Source organism: Poecilia reticulata, linkage group LG22 (genome assembly GCF_000633615.1).
Source record: "Poecilia reticulata strain Guanapo linkage group LG22, Guppy_female_1.0+MT, whole genome shotgun sequence".
In the NCBI taxonomy this organism is placed as follows: domain Eukaryota; kingdom Metazoa; phylum Chordata; class Actinopteri; order Cyprinodontiformes; family Poeciliidae; genus Poecilia; species Poecilia reticulata.
Genome location: NC_024352.1, coordinates 10,033,580 through 10,051,390, shown reverse-complemented (window position 1 = coordinate 10,051,390; position 17,811 = coordinate 10,033,580). Strand labels below are relative to the sequence as shown.

At 40.6% G+C, this 17,811-nt stretch overlaps 1 protein-coding gene across 5 annotated transcripts in view; it reads right to left on the bottom strand.

Moving 5' to 3' along the window:
- Positions 1–17,811, bottom strand: part of actn1 (actinin, alpha 1) — a 60,153-nt gene that overhangs the window by 12,922 nt on the left and 29,420 nt on the right. For 3 of the 5 annotated variants that reach the window (XM_008398966.2, XM_008398968.2, XM_008398969.2), the window contains exons 2-8: positions 16,318–16,432; positions 15,467–15,586; positions 10,378–10,464; positions 9,751–9,838; positions 6,090–6,168; positions 5,861–5,942; positions 4,712–4,797 (exon numbers count right to left, since the gene is read on the bottom strand). In XM_008398966.2, the coding sequence (XP_008397188.1) occupies positions 4,712–4,797; positions 5,861–5,942; positions 6,090–6,168; positions 9,751–9,838; positions 10,378–10,464; positions 15,467–15,586; positions 16,318–16,432 (657 nt within the window). Of the gene's footprint in view, positions 1–3,042; positions 3,129–4,711; positions 4,798–5,860; positions 5,943–6,089; positions 6,169–9,750; positions 9,839–10,377; positions 10,465–15,466; positions 15,587–16,317; positions 16,433–17,811 lie in introns of all 5 variants that reach the window. The other 2 variants (XM_008398970.2, XM_008398967.2) reach the window with 1 other exon arrangement.

Here is a 17,811-nt window from a genome sequence, read left to right as displayed (position 1 = left end):
TAACCCCTTTCACGGCTCGGAGATTCACATCCCACATGGAGGGCTGCCTCCAGCTCCCCTTTGTCCAAACATCACAAGGAAAACTTGGCTCGGTCCGAGATTCCCTCTAAGAGGAGCGGCCTTAAAAGGAGAGCCAGGATGTGCAGGTTGTGCTACTGTGAGCAAATGTTTGCACGACGGGGCCGCTTAGCCTAGAGCGCCAACCTCCTTTATGTTGCTTTCTGTTCTGGCGGCGAGCAAGAACTGCTGATTAGAGCTACAACTTTTCATCCAGGAAGCCGCTGTGGGCAAAGTGACTGAACGTAGCAATATACTCCACATTTGGTAATAAGTCTACCTGCATGATGACGTAAAGCTTCTGTTTCATGGCTGTGGTGTAAAGCTTCATCATTGGAAGTTGGAGAACTTGACTCGCGATACACCGCAAAAACAAAAAAAAGTATTTTTGGTCTAGTTTGTAGACCAAAAATATGTTGGTTCACTTAAAATAAGACAAAAATAACTTACAAGTAACTTTTCAGCAAGATACAGGAGCTTGTTTTATGTGAATGATTCCTTGATATTGATGAAAAAGTGCTGGTTAAATGGCAAATTATTTCACTAATAAGAAAACATTTTCCAATGTTAAGGAAATTAAGGAATTATTAGTTTAGCTTTGTCTCATTTCAGTACTAAAATATTGTCACTAGATTAAATATACTTGGTAAGAGTTTGTGTATATGTTGTTTTTTGGGGGTTTTTTTAGTGTAAAAGTCAATGAAACTTAAAATACAAAGAGTTTCAGCAAGTTTCGTCTGTTACTACAACAGGCCTTAATAGCAAACAGGCCTGTTTGCAGCTTCAGGTAATAAAAAGCCAGGTGATAATTTCCATGTACAAACCAGTGCAGTGATGTGAGGTTCATGGTGTTTATGGGGAGATTTCTGCCCACAGGCTGCAATCTGGGGCTCTACACAGGAGGAGGGAGGAAGAAACGCTCCTCTTTGTTTTAATGTGAAAACTAACAGATGGGTCCAGAAGAGTCGGTCGCCCTGTGAGACGATCCCAGGAAGATTTTAAGGGCAGCGGATTTAACAGGACACCCTGACAGAGATCCAGCCCAATCTGTATCATGTTTTACACTTAAATCTGTTGTCAGATTCTGCTGCTGAATTGATTTACTGTCAGTTTACAGGGTATATACGTACCCTCATTATGGGCCTAAATGACCCAAGTGATTCTTGTTGTCAAAAAGCCTTTTAGCGAGTTGTAAAGACGCCGTCCTGGCATAGCTGTGGCTGAATGTTAAGCTGTTCTTACCAAAAATGTTGGAGCTTTTTAAATAGTTTGTTTTCCTGGCTTTTAATAATAGTGTGTAGTTTTCTTTTTAAGGGACTGGAGTTGAGTTTAATGCTACCCTGATTTATCCGTTCCACAACAAGTTTCAATGTGGAATCACCCAAGAGAAAGCAAATTTCAGCCAAATGACACAAAATGGACGCAGATTATCTAAACCAGTGGTTCTTAACCTGGGTTCGATGAGTCGGTCTCAGGGGTTCTCTGCCGCAGAGGTAAAGACACACTTGTGTAAAGTCGTGATGACGCGCCACTTTGCCATCACTTGCTGCAGAGGATCGTGTTACATTGCTTAGCCAATCAGTGCTGCGGAGGAGCCCTGATTGAAGGAGCTCCACTCTCAGCATAGATTTGAACTTGTGTCTTTAATTACTTCAGCAAAGCTCACAGTTTATACCAAATTCTATAGTCTAAATCTGCTCCTTAGTCGCATCTTTTCGGGGTTGCTACTGCCTCCAGTGGTGTGGGGTGGTAACACAGCTAATACAATTACATTACTAAATCAGAATACCGCAAAGTATTTTGTGTGTCGGGGGGGGGGGGGGGGGGAAGAAGGGTTCGGTGAATGCGCACATGAAACTGGGGGGTTCGGTACCTCAAAAAAGGTTAAGAACCACTGCTCTAAAGTCACGGTTCTGCACCTTTATTTAAAAAGCGGTTTCAGGGCTCGGTTTGGTATCTTAGACCCAGTTCAGTTACCACAGGGTCCAGCTGAACCAGTAACAGCTCCACTGAGTTTTTGAATTGGGATGCTGATTGCAGTTTTCTGGTTGAACACATACCTTTCGATTTTGTCTGAAAAGTCACCAAATTCAGTGAAAATGTTCTAAGTTGGGAACAGTGATGAGCCTGTTGTTAACCACTCAGGTACAGACGTGATCTGGTGTGGAAACCCGTCATTCTGGCCTCTAACAGCAGAGATAAAAGGACGGCGGTGGATTTTCAGATCTTTGCAGAGGTAGATCAGATCAGCCTCCAATTCAAGTATCAGATTATCGCCGATCTCCCAAAACGAAGGAAACCAGAGTCCATTCATCAGCCGGTCCATTTTATAGGTGAGTCCCAATTTCTGAAAGCACTAAATTTGCCATTCAAATACTGACGGGTAAATTGTTAGAATCAAGGTGTAATTTAGCAATATAAAAATGAAGCAAATCATTTTAATATGAAACAATGTAAAATAAACACCATATTTGTTGAGTACTATTAGACTTTTTTCTTTTTAACATGGAATAAAATAGAATAAGCAACAAATTCTGGGAAATAAAGCATTTTTCCGTAACTAATTAAATTTTTTTCCATATTCATACAAAACATTTAATCATTTTCCAGACTTCAAGACTCTGTAGGAGCTCTGGAATAATTTGACCCGGTCTGAGTTCGAGATAATTCACAGTAAATTGTAATTAGTTCACAAGTTCTAATGTATTTTGCTTTGTTGTTTAATTTTTTTAATCTACTTGAGTTATCATTCCATCCCACAATAAAAAAAAACCTTAAACTTCAATAACTTCAGCAGAATAAAAAAAAGCTCACAATCTGCTCAGAATTTCACTTTCCTTACGCAGGACTTTCACCATTTCAACACTCAGGGTGAACTATTGCTAGTGCTACAACAGTGCTACACAGACAGMCGCTGTCATTTTCCTACTAACTCGCCGGAGACGTTTTTTTTGGATTTGTTGGCTCTTTTGGTTCGATTCTCACCTTCTGCTTGCCTGAGAATGCGTGGTAGTAACACGACACATAAGTCATGACGGCCTTCTCATCTGGCCTCAAGGTGCTAATGATGTCTGCCCGAGGAACAGAGGAAAAGGGAGAGAGGACAGAGGAGAAAAATGCAGAGTAAAAGTGTGCAGAGAACAAAAGGGGCCAGCAGGGGGTGCAATCATGAGTCGCATGGGTCCTCCAGTCAACTTTTCAGGTTTCCAGTGGGGAGCACAAAGAAATACTAAAAAAAAACAAGATGGTAGCGTTTTTATTTGTGTTTAAAGTCAAACTCTGATCTGTGATGCCTTCAAGTGTCCAGCTGCAGTCTGACTTCTCTCAGTTTGGTTATAAACACTGATTTGTTTTAGTTGATTTGCTTAAAGGGACGGTATTATTTGATTTCTAGGCACATAGTGCCATTTTGTAGCACAATCATGTAATTATGTTAACTTTATTTGTTATAAGAATGCTATAGATATGAAACAGGATTCAAAAGAAAATTGAAATTGGGTCTCTGTCTCTTTAAGAAACTCCTGCGCTTTCTGAATCTCCACCTTCAGGAAGTCATCACAACATGGCTCCTCTATTAACCCTTTAACAACATTTTTACCTGCGTTGCACTGAGAAGTAGCTCCTATAATGAGCTCAGCAGTTCCATCTGCTAATTGTTGCAGGCTAGTCTGAAGGAGCCGGTGGGGGAGTGACAAAGGGAGGAAAGCTATGCGAGTTGGAAACTTGGAAACTGCTTCTCTGAGGAGGAGCTTCGTTTTTGAAGGCGGGGCTAGGTCCACCCAATCGTTTTGCACAGCTGAATGGTTGCCATGGACATACATAAAAGAATCAAAGCAACACTTATTTTTCTGGATGAGTGAATAACACTAAGACATGATGTAAAGCTTAAAGTTGATATTTTTTATAACACTGCCCCTTTAAGTCAATTAAGGCGGCTCAATCTTTTCCCATTAACTCTGATCAGTGAAGCCTTCAAGTGTCCAGCTGCAGTCTGACGTCTCGGTTTAGTTATAAACACTGACTTGTTTTAGTTGACTTGCTTAAAAGAGTTGCTGAGATTACAGCAGCTGTCAGAGAAAACCGTCATTCATTACAGTGCCAGTCTTTCTTAGAGAAGCAGGAAGTCTGACAGAAAGGCTGAAACCAGACGGGCCACGGCCATTAAAGCCAACTAAAGCCTCGCTGTTTTGACTTTGAAATGCCAGTTTTTGTTTCGCTCACACCTCCGCTCTCTAGTCAAGCCATCGCTCTGGAGGCTAAACAGAGCTGTCTGTTTAAACGGGTACGTTTCCCCTCCGGCGGTGGCGAGAGACTTCAGGCGAATTTGTGTCAACCGCGCGGTCGGCTATTGCAGACGATGCAGATCAGAAGCGCTCCGTTCAGCTTTCCGTTTCGGCGAGAGAAAACTCGAAACGACTGGCGAAACAACAAGGTAGACTGGAGGGCCGCCTGCGCTCATCGCCTCTGACAACACAAGATGTAGTCCCATCATGCATTTGTGGTGGCGTGAACCATGCGGAAAGTAAAGGAGCGCTGTGCACTGCAGAGAGAAGAGTACTGTTAAGAGACACACACACACACAAACACACGCACGCGCAGACAGGTAGGGGGGGAAAAAAAGGGAGGACAGGGTAGGACTCTGCATCCAGGATACCTTTTGGGCGCCTGAGAAGGCGTGGTAGAAGCTAGAGACGTAGGTCATGATGGCCTTCTCATCCGGACGGGCAGTGCCTACAATGTCTGTGGGGAAGAGAGGAGGTCAGGAGGGCGGATGTGGGGTGGAAGGGGCATGAGGGAGGCAAATGAAGGAACTAGGAGTAGAGCTCATCACGTTAACTGTAGAGCAAAACAGACCAGAGGTGAAGGTCTGAATCCTGACTTTGTCCTTCGCAGCTACTCACAAGAGGAAACCGTATTTGGAGATGCAGCGTTGACGTCAGCCAGGCTTCGTTTATTTGTACGAAAGAGAAGCGCCTGTTTACATTCCGCAGAAAATATCCGCACTGTGTGCACAGCTGTGACACGAAACCCCAAAACATGCTCCTTCAGACGGCAGAGGAAGCCCAGCTTCATGTACAAGACGTTACACCACAAAAACCACAGGTGTCGGCATATTTTATTGGGATTTTATGAGACAAACTAACACATGGTGTACAACTGTGAAGGGAAATGAAAAGACACGTTTTTGTTGTTGTTTAAATAGAGATCTGAAAAGTGTGGCTTGCATTTGTATTCTACAACTGAGTGTTAGGGCCATGCTAAGAAAATAAAATTACCAGCATACAGTTGAATATTACGAGAATAGACATGAAACTACAATGGATTTGTTTAGATCGGTCCATTCAAAACCCAGATCCAAATCTAATCCAGTATTTGTGGTGCAATCCTAATAAAATATGTTGAAGTTTGTGGCGATCCAAAATGTGGAAAAGTCAGCAGACATGAGAGACGAAGACATTCCAGCTCACAGCTTCATTCACTCTGGTTTTTGTTCAGTCGTTGTTGCCGAGAGTGAATAAGACTTTTAAACGCAACCAACTCAGAGCCAGCTGGCGTGACTCGGTGGTAAACTTTTAAAGAACCTTGGCTCGTTGTGCACACCTCTGCAGAGCATGGCTGCCAGATTTCAGAGTGCAAAGTATAAAAAAAAAGAATATTTGACTTGTGGTGACCTCTTTGTCCCGCTACGAACCTTTATCCGGCTAAATGGTTCTTCAGAAAGAGCATGTTTTGGTTTTCTAGTGTGTGAAATTGTCTGGTTTCCGTTTCATTCTTTTACAATTTGAATTTCCCACCAGCTCACCTTCTGCATCCAACATTTTGGGGATGTCCAGGTACTTCTCTGCCACGTCAAAGGCTGTGTTCAGGTTGGTCATGGGGTCATCCTGTCAAAAGCAGACCATAGTGACCATTAAACTCAGCTTTTAGGTTTAAATAAAAAAAAAAATGCTACAAGATTGTCCACTTTTTAGGTCAGCAGGCTTTTTCTGACTTATTGGTGTAGCTTTAGGTAAGTAAGTAAACTCATTCACCTTGCGCAGTTTCCCGTAGTCTATGAGTTCTGGACGGTGTCGATGAATGAGTGCACAGAAGCCCAAGCCGTCCTTCCAGCTGAAAAAGCAGAGTGGAGAAACTTTGGTGAGGAGGAAAGTGAAAAAAACATTTTTAAAAAAGTCAGAAATTTTTGCCAATAACTTGATGTTGTCTTTGTACTGGTGATAAACTTGGCTCTGTCCATGCGTGTTTAATCCCATCTCTCCCCTAGACAACACGACTAAAGGCGATCTTACCGTTGACCATCCAGTTTGACTCTCAAGTTGAATATTTTTCTAATCAGAGAACAGATCATACCTAATGATGCTAATGGGTCATGCTAACAACACTGTTTGGAGTAAAAGGTTACCGACTGTTACAATTTTTAAGGAGACTTTTATACTCATGCTCTTATTTCATCATTTAAGGATGAGCTTAGGTCTTTAGCATTATGCTAAATACTGTGCTGGCATCGCACTTTAGTGTTGCTAATGTTTATAATTAGTGCTTTAGAGTTAGCGCCACAAACGTTTTAGTTAGCGGTCCTCACCACTGCATGTTAGATTTGGAAATGTTGGCAACCTTTTAAAATAATCCTCGTTTCCGAACTGTACAGTTCTTTCCCCCGCGATGGAACTACTTTCTTCCTCAAAAACAGAACAGGTGCGTCCCCTCTGCTCATAATATAGTCACTGATAGCTAAAAAAAAGAAAGGCTAAAAAAGAAAATTGCAATCTTTTGTCATTTTCTCAAAACAAATACAAAACCTGAAAAACACACACTTGTAATCTTTAAAACTGTTGCATAACTTATGCATAATCCAAAATCCATCCTAGGTAGAGCTGGAGCAGCCTGGTGAGTCACAGCTGATCTGATGCTGTTAGCTCATGTAAAGCTAACGCTACATGAACAAAAACAGCACAAAAATGGACAATGGGATGTTGTAAAGTTGTAGACTTTTGATAGTTTTATTCTGTTTAATAAATTTTTTTTATTCTGAGTCATTTTAAATAGTTAATGTATCCTAAGACAGACGGCGTACATCTGATTAGCTTAGCTTCCACCATTTCTCCCAGTCATACGACATATTTCTACTACAGCTAATAAAACTATAAAAGATGAATTTACAGTCGGTTTAAAATATCCATATTAAAACTGAATCAAGCAGAAAACTCAGACATCTAACAGGACCCCGTTTGACTTGATGACATATTTTTAGCTTGGCTCTTTTTGGTTCATTGATTAGCATCCTTGCTTCTGAAGGTCAGTCTGTTTAGAAACTGCATCATCTTAATGTGGAGTTGTGAAAAATTGACGCTTTGTGCTTCCGAGGCAACAAAGACGGGTTATTTACATCCATCACCTGCCATAAAAAGTTTCCATGCTGCATGGGGGAATCTCTCACAAGGCTACTTCATATAAAGTGCTCCAGTAAAAAAAAAAAAAAAAAAAAAAGCTCTGATCTCATCTGCCTCTCCTCTCCTGACTGAGATGTAAAGCTATCATCTGTTCCTGAAAGGCCACATCAAAGTCAATCCATTTTTTTTCTCCCAGCACTCCGTTTATACCTTCGCTTGAAATGACCTCAGCTCCACCTTTTTGTCTCGCCTCGGCTTTCATCCACATCTGAGCGTGGCAGTGGTCGTATTTCAATAATTCAACACGGAGGCATTGGGAGTGTTCTGTGAAGCGGACACCGGTCGAACAAGTCCCACCTTCAGATTTGACTGTGCTGTTACTAATTTAAATGTTAAAAAATTTTTTGATGCGCAAATTATTTATTCCTGCGTTCTTTCTTTCTTTCTTTCTTTCTCTCCTTCTTTCTTTTTTTATTGATCAGCCTTGTTTAAAGGAACAGGCCTGGTCTTCATTCTTGTTTTCAGCTCTGTTCCGATTAACAGCACACAGCAAAATAGTTTCCTTTGAAATCTTGACAAACTAAAAATACTTGAAATTCATAGGCTGAACTATTGTCTCAAATTTTTTAGAGAATAAAAGGGAGCCCAGCAAACACGGGGAAGAAAGTGCTCCAATCAGATGATTCCAAAATTAAACTTCCTGCTTAAAACCAAAACATGGAAGGTTGACACATGGTGGCAGCGTCATGCTGTGGGCTTGGTGTTCTTCAGCAGAGAAGGGGAGGCAGGTCAGAGGTCATGGGAAGACAGATGGAGCTAAATACAGCGCAATACTGGAAGAAAACATGTTAGAGGCAGAGATTCACCTTCTGACACAACAACTACCCTATACATACTCCCACAGCGACAACAGCAAGGGTTTATATCAAGACGCAAGTCAGACTGGCCCAGTCAAAGTTTCGACATCATAATTCTAATTGTGAATCTGTGGGTACAATTTCTTTCTAAATGTGCAAACCTTAGAGCGCTACCCTAAAGGACTCAGTTGGAAAGACAAAGAAACGAGGTTTGACGAAGTAAAGTATCGACTCAGGGAGGCTGAATTCAAACGCAGGTTGCGTCTGGAAATTTCACACGTGCACAACGCTGGAGGGCAAAAAGATTATTCTTTTTCATGCCATCCATAGCCGCTCTGCAGGAGTAGAACAGTTCTGTTAACAAAATGAGATCTGGGTATTATTTAATCTAGTGCAGAGCGAAACAACAAAGAAAAATAATGCTGAAAAAACGCCAAAGAACAACTCAAAACCACTGGTGCTCTGTGTAGCTACACTACACACAGACTCGTTTATCATAGCAACCGACTTACAACAAAGCTACTAATGTATCAGGATTCAACACCAAAAAAAGACATGCAGACATTTCTCACATAAGGAACAGAACATTCAGGTTGTTGGTCTAGATTAGCTGCTGCTGTGGAAGTTAAACTAGCACAGCAGTGGTTGATGAGCTAATTTAAACACCTGCCATGATGACCTGTCAGGGTCGGGATGTAGGTCGCTTTTTGTTCTTCTTTTTTTGTAACTGAACCGAAACACAGAATTCCACAGCACAGCTACATGGTGAGGTTGTCAAAGTCAAGCTAGCATAACTAACCTACTTTCTGCTTCCTCACCATTTTTTTTTAATTAAGAGTTTTTTCTTGACCTTTTTATCTACCTGTCATAGCGTTGGCAATCAGTAGCAAAGCACTGCGCCGCCTTGTCTTTTATATGTCATATGTATATTTAAGATTTAGCGCGGTATGTTGACAACTTCACAGCTAAAATTAATGGTAGTTATTGCAGGTGAGCAGTTTTTTTGAGGGATCTTGCGCGTGACGTCACGCTGCACAGTGTCTAAACTCACATGTATGTGAACTTGTGGTTTCAATGTTACTAAATGTTTTTAAAAGAGTCAGAGGGGGTTGAATATTTTTTTCCATGTGCTGCACATGAACACCAGAAAGGCTGAAGTGTAGCTGTAGAGTTTCAAAGTCCACTGAGGTTATTTTAGGTGAAAAAAATTTAAAGATTTTACAGTTAGATTGACTTCTTTCAACATTATTTTTTAAAACAACTGGAAACAGTGAAGAGATTAAACAACTCGAAGGACCCCCAACCCACAGTCAACCTTCCAGTAAGTCTGCAGATAAAGTAAAAAATCCACACCCCTGCTGACTCCGTTTCTGGTTTCCTGTGCCTGAATCTCTGCAGGTGAGATATTGCCTCTTCTGTGTCTCATTACGTTCCTCCGACTTTACCTGATGTGAAAGTTCTGGATGTTGACGTTCTTATAGGGCGCAGTTTTCCTCTGGCACCACAGCAGGAGGCCCTCTTTGGCCGACGTCTCTGTGGTTGGGAAGAAGGGATCATTGTGAAGTCGGACCAACCTGCAGCCGACCGACTCGGCTAATCCCTGTTTAGTGCTGGATTAAGTGGAGGTACAGAGAATAGGAAGCATCTGCAATGGCTCAGATGTTTTGTGCTTTTCTGTTACCGTCGGTTACAAAGCTGGGTTTTGTACTGTGCTGTTCCCACGCTGTGAAATTAACCACTCAAAAGAATCTCAGACTAAACAAATTAAGGCTGACCAAATGGGACGTTTACTCTACGACGTTCACTGTAAGTTATTAAAGTACTTTTGCTATAATTTACAAAAGCCCTAGAGACCAAGGCAGGGAGTCGTTTTCGATAAACGACGAGCAAAATGAGCAACAAACAATGAAAAATGTCCCCCAAACAACAAAGAGACACAAACGCCCCCGTTCATGAAGTAAACCACAGTAATGGCTAACCAGTGCCGAGGTTTTTCAACATGTCAGAGTAAGAAATATTCTCAGACGCCACAAGAATAATCAGCGTTTTTCAGAAATTAACGCACACATTACCTTCCACAGAAATGTCCTGGATGGCGAAGCGGAGGATAATGGTCCAGATCATTCCCAGGGTCATCTTAGCGTTACCGTCTACAATCTCTGAAACACAAAGGAAGCCGCGACAGTTTAGGATCTGCACCTTTATTAATATTATAGGTTGATGATTTGTTTAGATTGTTTCAATCTTTGGGTAAAAAAAACAATCATTTGCTGTTGAAAAGGGGAAAAAAAGAAAGGTAAACATTTATTCCATCTGTGAATTTCAAATGTATAAGCTTTAAAATACTTATATGTATATTTTTTAAGGAGCAGTTTTATGTGTCTTCTAGGCACAGAGTACCACTTTGCAGCACAATCAAGTAACTGTGTTAATTATGACTTAAAAGAAATTTGACTTTGCAATTTACCGCCTTAAAATTGTGCCTTTGTCTCTTTAAGAAATCCCTCCTCTCTTCAGAAAGTCATCACAACATGGCTCCTCTATGAAGCCTTCAACATGTTTACCAGCGTTGCATTGAGAAGTATCTCCTATAATGATCTCAGCAGATGCTCAGGTCCACCAAGTGTTTGCTAATTGCTGCTGGCTAGTCTGAAGGAGCAGGTTGAGGGAGCTCAGAAACTGCAGCTCTGAAGAGGAGCTGCGTCTCAAAGGCGAAGCTAAGTCCACCAAGGCGTTTTGCAAGTCTGAATGGTTGCCATGGAGATTAAAAGACTTCTTGTACATGCATGGAAGAATCAAAGCGACACTCTGGGTCTGTTTTTGATGAGGGAATAACATTATAACAAGATGTAAAGCTCAAATGTTTACTTTTACATAATGCTGCCCCTTTAAAACATTTAAAGACACAGTGAATGTTTATGTTTAGCTCCAGGTCACAAATGGGTAATGAACTACCTGAATGTCCTGCAAAGAAACAGGAAAACTTATTAAACTGAACACTAAAATCTACTTAGACCTATTTAGAAGACGGTAAAATAAACTGACATTTCAGTAAAGCAAATTAGTCTAGCTAACCAATATCACAGATACGGTCACCCTGATGTTTTTAGCCGCTTAAATAATTTGCTCAGTCAGGTGACTGCAAGCATACATTCAAGTTTCAGCAGAGGAAACACGCGAAGCTTGGCCTGAGTGCAGAGCTGATGAGATGAACCGCAGCTGGCTGTGAAGGACCGGCCCTCCGTCCAGCCACCTCTGTGCCGTCCATAATGAAAATCCCCTTTTACCAGGTCACCCTCTTTTGCCGGCCTTCAGATAATCGTTTGTTTGTCCCGCTAATCCAATCAGGCTCGGAGCGCGGTGGCTCAGCCGTGACGGATGAGCCGACTGCGAGATGCCAGTCAGATGTCTGGAGACGTAACGCGCCGTGAAAGGCGGCTCGCGCCGAATTAGCGGGCAGGAAAAGTGAAGCGCGCCGCTTCCCGGTGACACATGCAGATCACGTTCAGATTAACTCAAACGAACATGAGTGACGAGCAGAAATCCACTTGATGGGATTTGAAACTACACCCCTTCTCTGTTTCCGTTTCATCCCCCCAGGTCCGTTTGGTGGACCGGACCCGTCATCTGGTCTCATCCCAGCGCTAAGGCCACAGTGAGAGGGAATGACCAGGAGGATAATCTGTCTGCAACGCTCGTCTGGTTTTATTACACTGAAACAACCCACCTCTCTTACTAACTGATCTATACTACTACCAATAATAAAAACCTCCAAGCATCGGTCATCAATCGGTTACAGTGACAATTAACCCCATTTGCAGTGTAATTATAAAGTATTTGCCCCCTTACAGATAAATCATGCTTTAATGTTACAGATCACAAACACATTTTGAAAGGCAAAAAAAACTTGGGTGATCAAAAACAAAGAAATTTGAAATACTATTTTTCCATCCTCTTGGATGTGGTACCGATTTTATTTCTTTTACAAATATATCACGATTAAGTGATTAATCGTGATTACGTTGGCATTTTGGTCAAAAAGTTGGTCATAAATGAGAATTTTTAACCAACAACAAAATTACAGAAAAAACCCTTTAATGTAAAAGTGAAAATTGKTTTYTATAAAATAACAAAAAAATAAATAAATAAAAATAGGGCCGTCTTTTCTGACCAATCCCTTCAGCCCCTTCTATTTTAACTTTCTGTTTTACGACGTCTCTTGAAAGTCTAACCTATTTTTTTCTTCTTTTTTTTCTTTAAATTTATTTTAGCAAAAATCATTTTAAGAGATTCTTTAGGATTTGTTTATACTGGTAGAGTTCATGAACTCTATCATGRAAATGTACTTTCTATTTGAACGAAGTTAAAATCMTGTCTTTTTTAGGATGATTATGTGCAACAATTTAAAGTTTTTTGCAAGACCATGTTATGGGAAAAATAAAGCTTTAAAAATATTCAACTTTGACCACAACGGATTGGAAAAAGGTGTCATGGTTTTAGGCCGCGACAATAAAAAAAAAAAAAAAAAAAGTGCTTTAATCCACATTTTAGATAAATGTTTCTGCACAGTCTCTTCAGTTATTGGATTCTGCTCATCACTGTGGTTTATACCCTGATCTAACCATCTTAACAATCCTCACACTTTGTATTTCTTAGTTAAATGGACGTCTCTGTCCACACTYCACATACAAAAATCAATTCTTGGCTTGTTGCCTTGTACTTATCTTCCTWTATGTCGCCCAAACTCAGCAGCCACCACGTCCGGTGCCCTCCGTGTGTTTCACTCGGTCCGTACAGAGGACAGCCTTTTCTTACTCTGCACCATTAGACAGGAATCGACTCAAACTSTAATCTGATTCAATACGCAGGTCAAAAATATTGAAAAAATGACAGTCAGCTTTTGTTTTTGTTAACAGTTTCTTAATTATAACCAAAAGCCATTCAAAATCTGTTACTTGCTAGAAAAAAATATGGTTTCATCTGGGTACCGATACTTTAAATTAAAAGGTCGACTCGGTGCTTGTCCAAGTGTGCCGCCACCCASTCTGTATCAGAAGCAGATGTCAGGGTTTTCTGGCCTGGTCTTACAAATATTTGAAGGTTTTAATGTGGAAAAGAAATAAATGAAAGAGGAGGATTTTTGATCTTSAAAATGTGTAGTTTGTGTCTGAGTGGTGTGCGGTTGTGTGGGCTGGAGCCAAAAGGCTCAGAGTAACCTGGAGGAGCTGCAGAAAACCACAGCTCAGGTGGAAGAATCTGCTGACAAATATTAGCTCTAGAAATGTGGTTTTCATGAAAGAGTAGTTTCAACTAAAACTCTGAGGTTTTGAGTACCCTTGTTAAACAGCGTTTTCACTGAAACTCTGAGGTTTAAGCCCAGTTAAACGACGTTTAACTGAAGTCCTAAAAGGGGTGCAGGTTTGAATGTTTTTATCTTTAAATCTCTTTCTCACCGTTTATTCAATGTCACATGCTGTTTTTATTTTTATTATGTAAAGCACTTTGAAATGCCTTGCTGCTGAAATGTGCTATACAAATAAAGTTTGATTTATTCATTGATTGATTGATAGTAAGAAGAAAAAAGCAAAAGAAAGTCCAGTTTGCAGATAAAAACAAAACATGTAGGCGATTAGGATGAAAATAGATTTATGTTAGAATCTGGTATTAGAGCTGAATCCAGTTAATCTGTGCCAGGACTTGAAGAATGAATCATTTTCCATCTGCTTCACAATTATGCAGTATTTTATGAAGTCTGTGKTTGTAACGTAACAAAATGTGAATGCTRTGCAAGGCGATATTGATTGTTTTATTAGATTATTCTATTGATTATTCTGACAATTGAATTAAACAAATGTTACATTGTGCAGATTTCTAATTAATCACTTAAGACTTTTTATACAATATTAGAAATACATTTTAAAAAATGCAAATAAACAGCTCAATTCCTTTTTTAAAATAGAAAATAAACATATTATTGCCTCAGATGAAACAGCGTTCCTTTAGTGAACCAGGGAAACTAGACTTGCCGCTTGTGCWGATCTGGTTAGAACACAGGGTTTCCTCCAGCACATTATCAGCCTGSCGGCCCACCAGGCTTTACTTGTGCCCCTGCCAGACTAAGCATTGCTTATTTATTTAAGTTTTTTAAAAAAGTTTTGTATTTGTTTTGTAGAGTTTTGTCTTAATTGCTGGATTGTGTTGTTCCTTCAGTGAATGGCATGTTTTGCAGTCTGTATACTCCAGCAAGCGATTGATCGATTACTAAATTAGTTGACRATTACTTCAATAATTGATTCATCAGGATTAATCATTTCAGCCATTTACTTAACACTTACGTGTTCTTTAGATCATCACTGACTGATGCAATCACATGCAGACATTCATCTCTTAGACTTTGGAGCACATGAACAGGACACGCAATAAAAAAAAATAAAGCAACTGTCTGCAGTTTTTCATTTAAAAAAAAAAAAAACTCAACCCGATGACATTGAAGCCTGGTTTCGTCAGAGTAAGCAAAGCCGTTTTCCTCAACAATCCCACACGGTCCATGTTCAAGCAACTCGACACATTTTCAGTTCACAGCAGGATTTCATGCTGCAGCATTAATCCCAACCATTCATTGAACTCAAGAAAACAAACCGTTTACTCTTTAAAGCAATTTATTTAAATGAATCCGTGAGAATGTTGCTCGCTTGAAGTGAAACGCAAATTCTGTCATTCCCCAACGTGTGAGAGGACGTGTGCAAGGCTGCGACGGTAGGCGGCGGGAAGAAAGTGCAGCGTTTGTGCAGTTAAAGACTTGCTTAGCCTCTCATGGCAGAAGGATGGACATTAAACGACRAGGAGCCTCTGGGCTCCTGAGGGGGATTTGCTGATCCTGAGATCTACTCTAATAAAGTGCAGCGAAAGCGACACCGCCACAAGACTTTGCAGTTTGCAGTCAGGATCTCATTAAACAGCACAGCAGCCACCGGCCCTGCCATGGTAACGAGGGAGAGAGAGGGAACATGGTACAGGACGTTTTGTTGTATTTTTACATCAGAACAGTAGTTGTGGATTTGTTTGGCCCTTATTAGTCATTCGTGGACAATCTAAGTGAAAACTGTGCAGCCGTAGGGAAACACGTAGGATCTTCATCTCRTTCTCTGCAGCATCTCTTACCTTCTGCTCCGATAGAGACCAGCTTCACTCCTTTGCTGGCGATGAAGTTGAGCGCTTTGTTGACGTTGGAGATCTTGTGGACTCTCATCTTGCCTCTCTCTGGTTTGGCCAAGCGTTCACCTGKAACCAGAAACGCARCGCTGATGACGACATGGTTCAGCTTTCAGAAACATAACCAGGGAACTGTTACCAACCTAGTTTTGACTACAAATGTCTGCYGGTGTTAATTACTATGCCAACACATTCCTGTTACAGAAGTTTAAACTAGAAATAAGAAAATAGATCAATTTGAAAACACAGCCTTTACAGATGCATCTGAATWAACTGCAATAGCATCAAAAATGTTGATTTATAAGATTTAAAATGTATATATTATGAASGATATTGCAAAGAGAGCAACATATTCCAAGCTTTTATTGATATTAAGGGCTTCGACTAATTATTTTAGTAATGAATTATTCTGAATGTTTTTATTTAAACATTTAAGCTCATTTTAGACACTATTAGAAACATATCACAAAATATGAATAAAGAAATAAATTATTTTTTAAAAAGAAAATAAAAATKTTATTTCCTGAAGTGTAAAAACGCAGCATTCCTTTTGTGAGTGCTGGATCCATCTGAAGCTAAAAAAACACYGCTAACATCAACAAGTGAAAAGCTCAGCCCTTTCTGCTCGACTTGACACCAATGCAGGCTGATCGGTTGATAAATCAAACAAGAGCAGGAACGCATAATAACAAATGTAAAAAATTCTAAAATGTCAAACTATTCTCGTCCATCTGTCCTGAAGCAGCTGGTGGCAGCACGGATTGCATCCGTCTAATCCTGTTAGGAACGGGGCTCTCTACCTGAAATGACCTCCAGCAGCAGCATGAGCTTCAGCCCGTCCCGAAAGTCCTCCTCGATGTTCTCGATCTGCGTGCCGGCTTTTCTGAGGTGTGAGTTGCACCAAGCTGTAAAAGTCTGGAGAAACGGGAAGAAAGGAGGAGAAAAGAAAACCCATCAGTACGCGTGTCTGCCACCAGCCAATACGGAGTCTGGTCTAGATCAACGAATGGCTTGTTGTAGAGATTTGSGCTAAGGATTACTTTATTAATCGATTAATATGATGATTAACTGAATTAAAAATAAAGTGGCACGTTCTACAGATCACACTTAAGCCTTTATAAATACAATATCAGAAACACAGTAAAAGATGCAAATAATTCACTTCCTTTTCAAATAAGAAAATAATGTTTTTTCCTAGAATGCAATAGTATGCTATTGCTTAAGTACRTTAAGCTAAAACATGTTTGCAGATGAATGTACTTTCATCTTAAATGCAGCATGTAAATATTTCTTGTATAGTTTTGGCTTCATTTCAGCACCGAGTATGCCATTTTTCACCAAATGGTAAACAATTAATCAATTACTAAATTAGTTGACAATTATTTCAATAGTTAATCACAATTGATCCGATTAATCATTTCAGCCCTCGTTGAGAGAGATCGTATATTTTAGGGCTAAAACGATTCCTCGAGTGATTCGAGGRAATTTTTCTTGAGCAATTATTAAAATTCCTCAAGAAAAATKTATGTGCCTCGAAGTTTCGTTGAATTATGTTTTATTATTTAGCGCACCGTGTTACAGCCGGGTCATTATTTGTTTTGGGCACTTCCGTCTATGAGTTGCTAAATGCTAGCAGCATTACGTTAAATTTTCCGGGTTTTTATCGTTTTTTCGGGAGACTGATCAGCATCTTTAAATGGACTGGAGCGATACTTAAGAGTACGGCAGCCTTTCTCCTCCTGGAACTGCGTGGTTATTGTTTGAAAGCGAACGGTGGGAAGAGCGGTGCAGGTGTATTTACACAGGTGAGCGGATGAAAGAGAGAGAGGGAGAGAGAGAGAGAGATTTCTCGAGCAGCCTACTCGATTAATAATAAAAAATAATCAATATAGTACTAAATTACTAAAATATTATTTTACAACAGCCCTAGTATATTTCAGTAGTAGTTCGTTATAGCACTCTTACAGATTTTTGCAAGACCCCAACAAGCTTAAATTCCGCCATTTATTTTTTTGTATTGGACCAACTCATTGTGTYGTAGGAAGCAGGTGTAGCTCTGAAAACATCTGCAGCGGTATCTGCGCCGCCCAACCGGAGCTGGCACGACGAGCGCCGGCCCTGCTGCGAACGCCTCTTTATGAGTCCCTGAGTTAATTACACCCCGAGTCTAAAACACCAGGCCGCATGTTTCCAGCGGGGAGCCGGAGGAGCGGAGCCAGGCGGACATGAAAGCCAGCACTGTCTCTCCGAGAGGCCTGCTGCCTTCCACCGTTGGCCGACGAAAGGCCACTTAA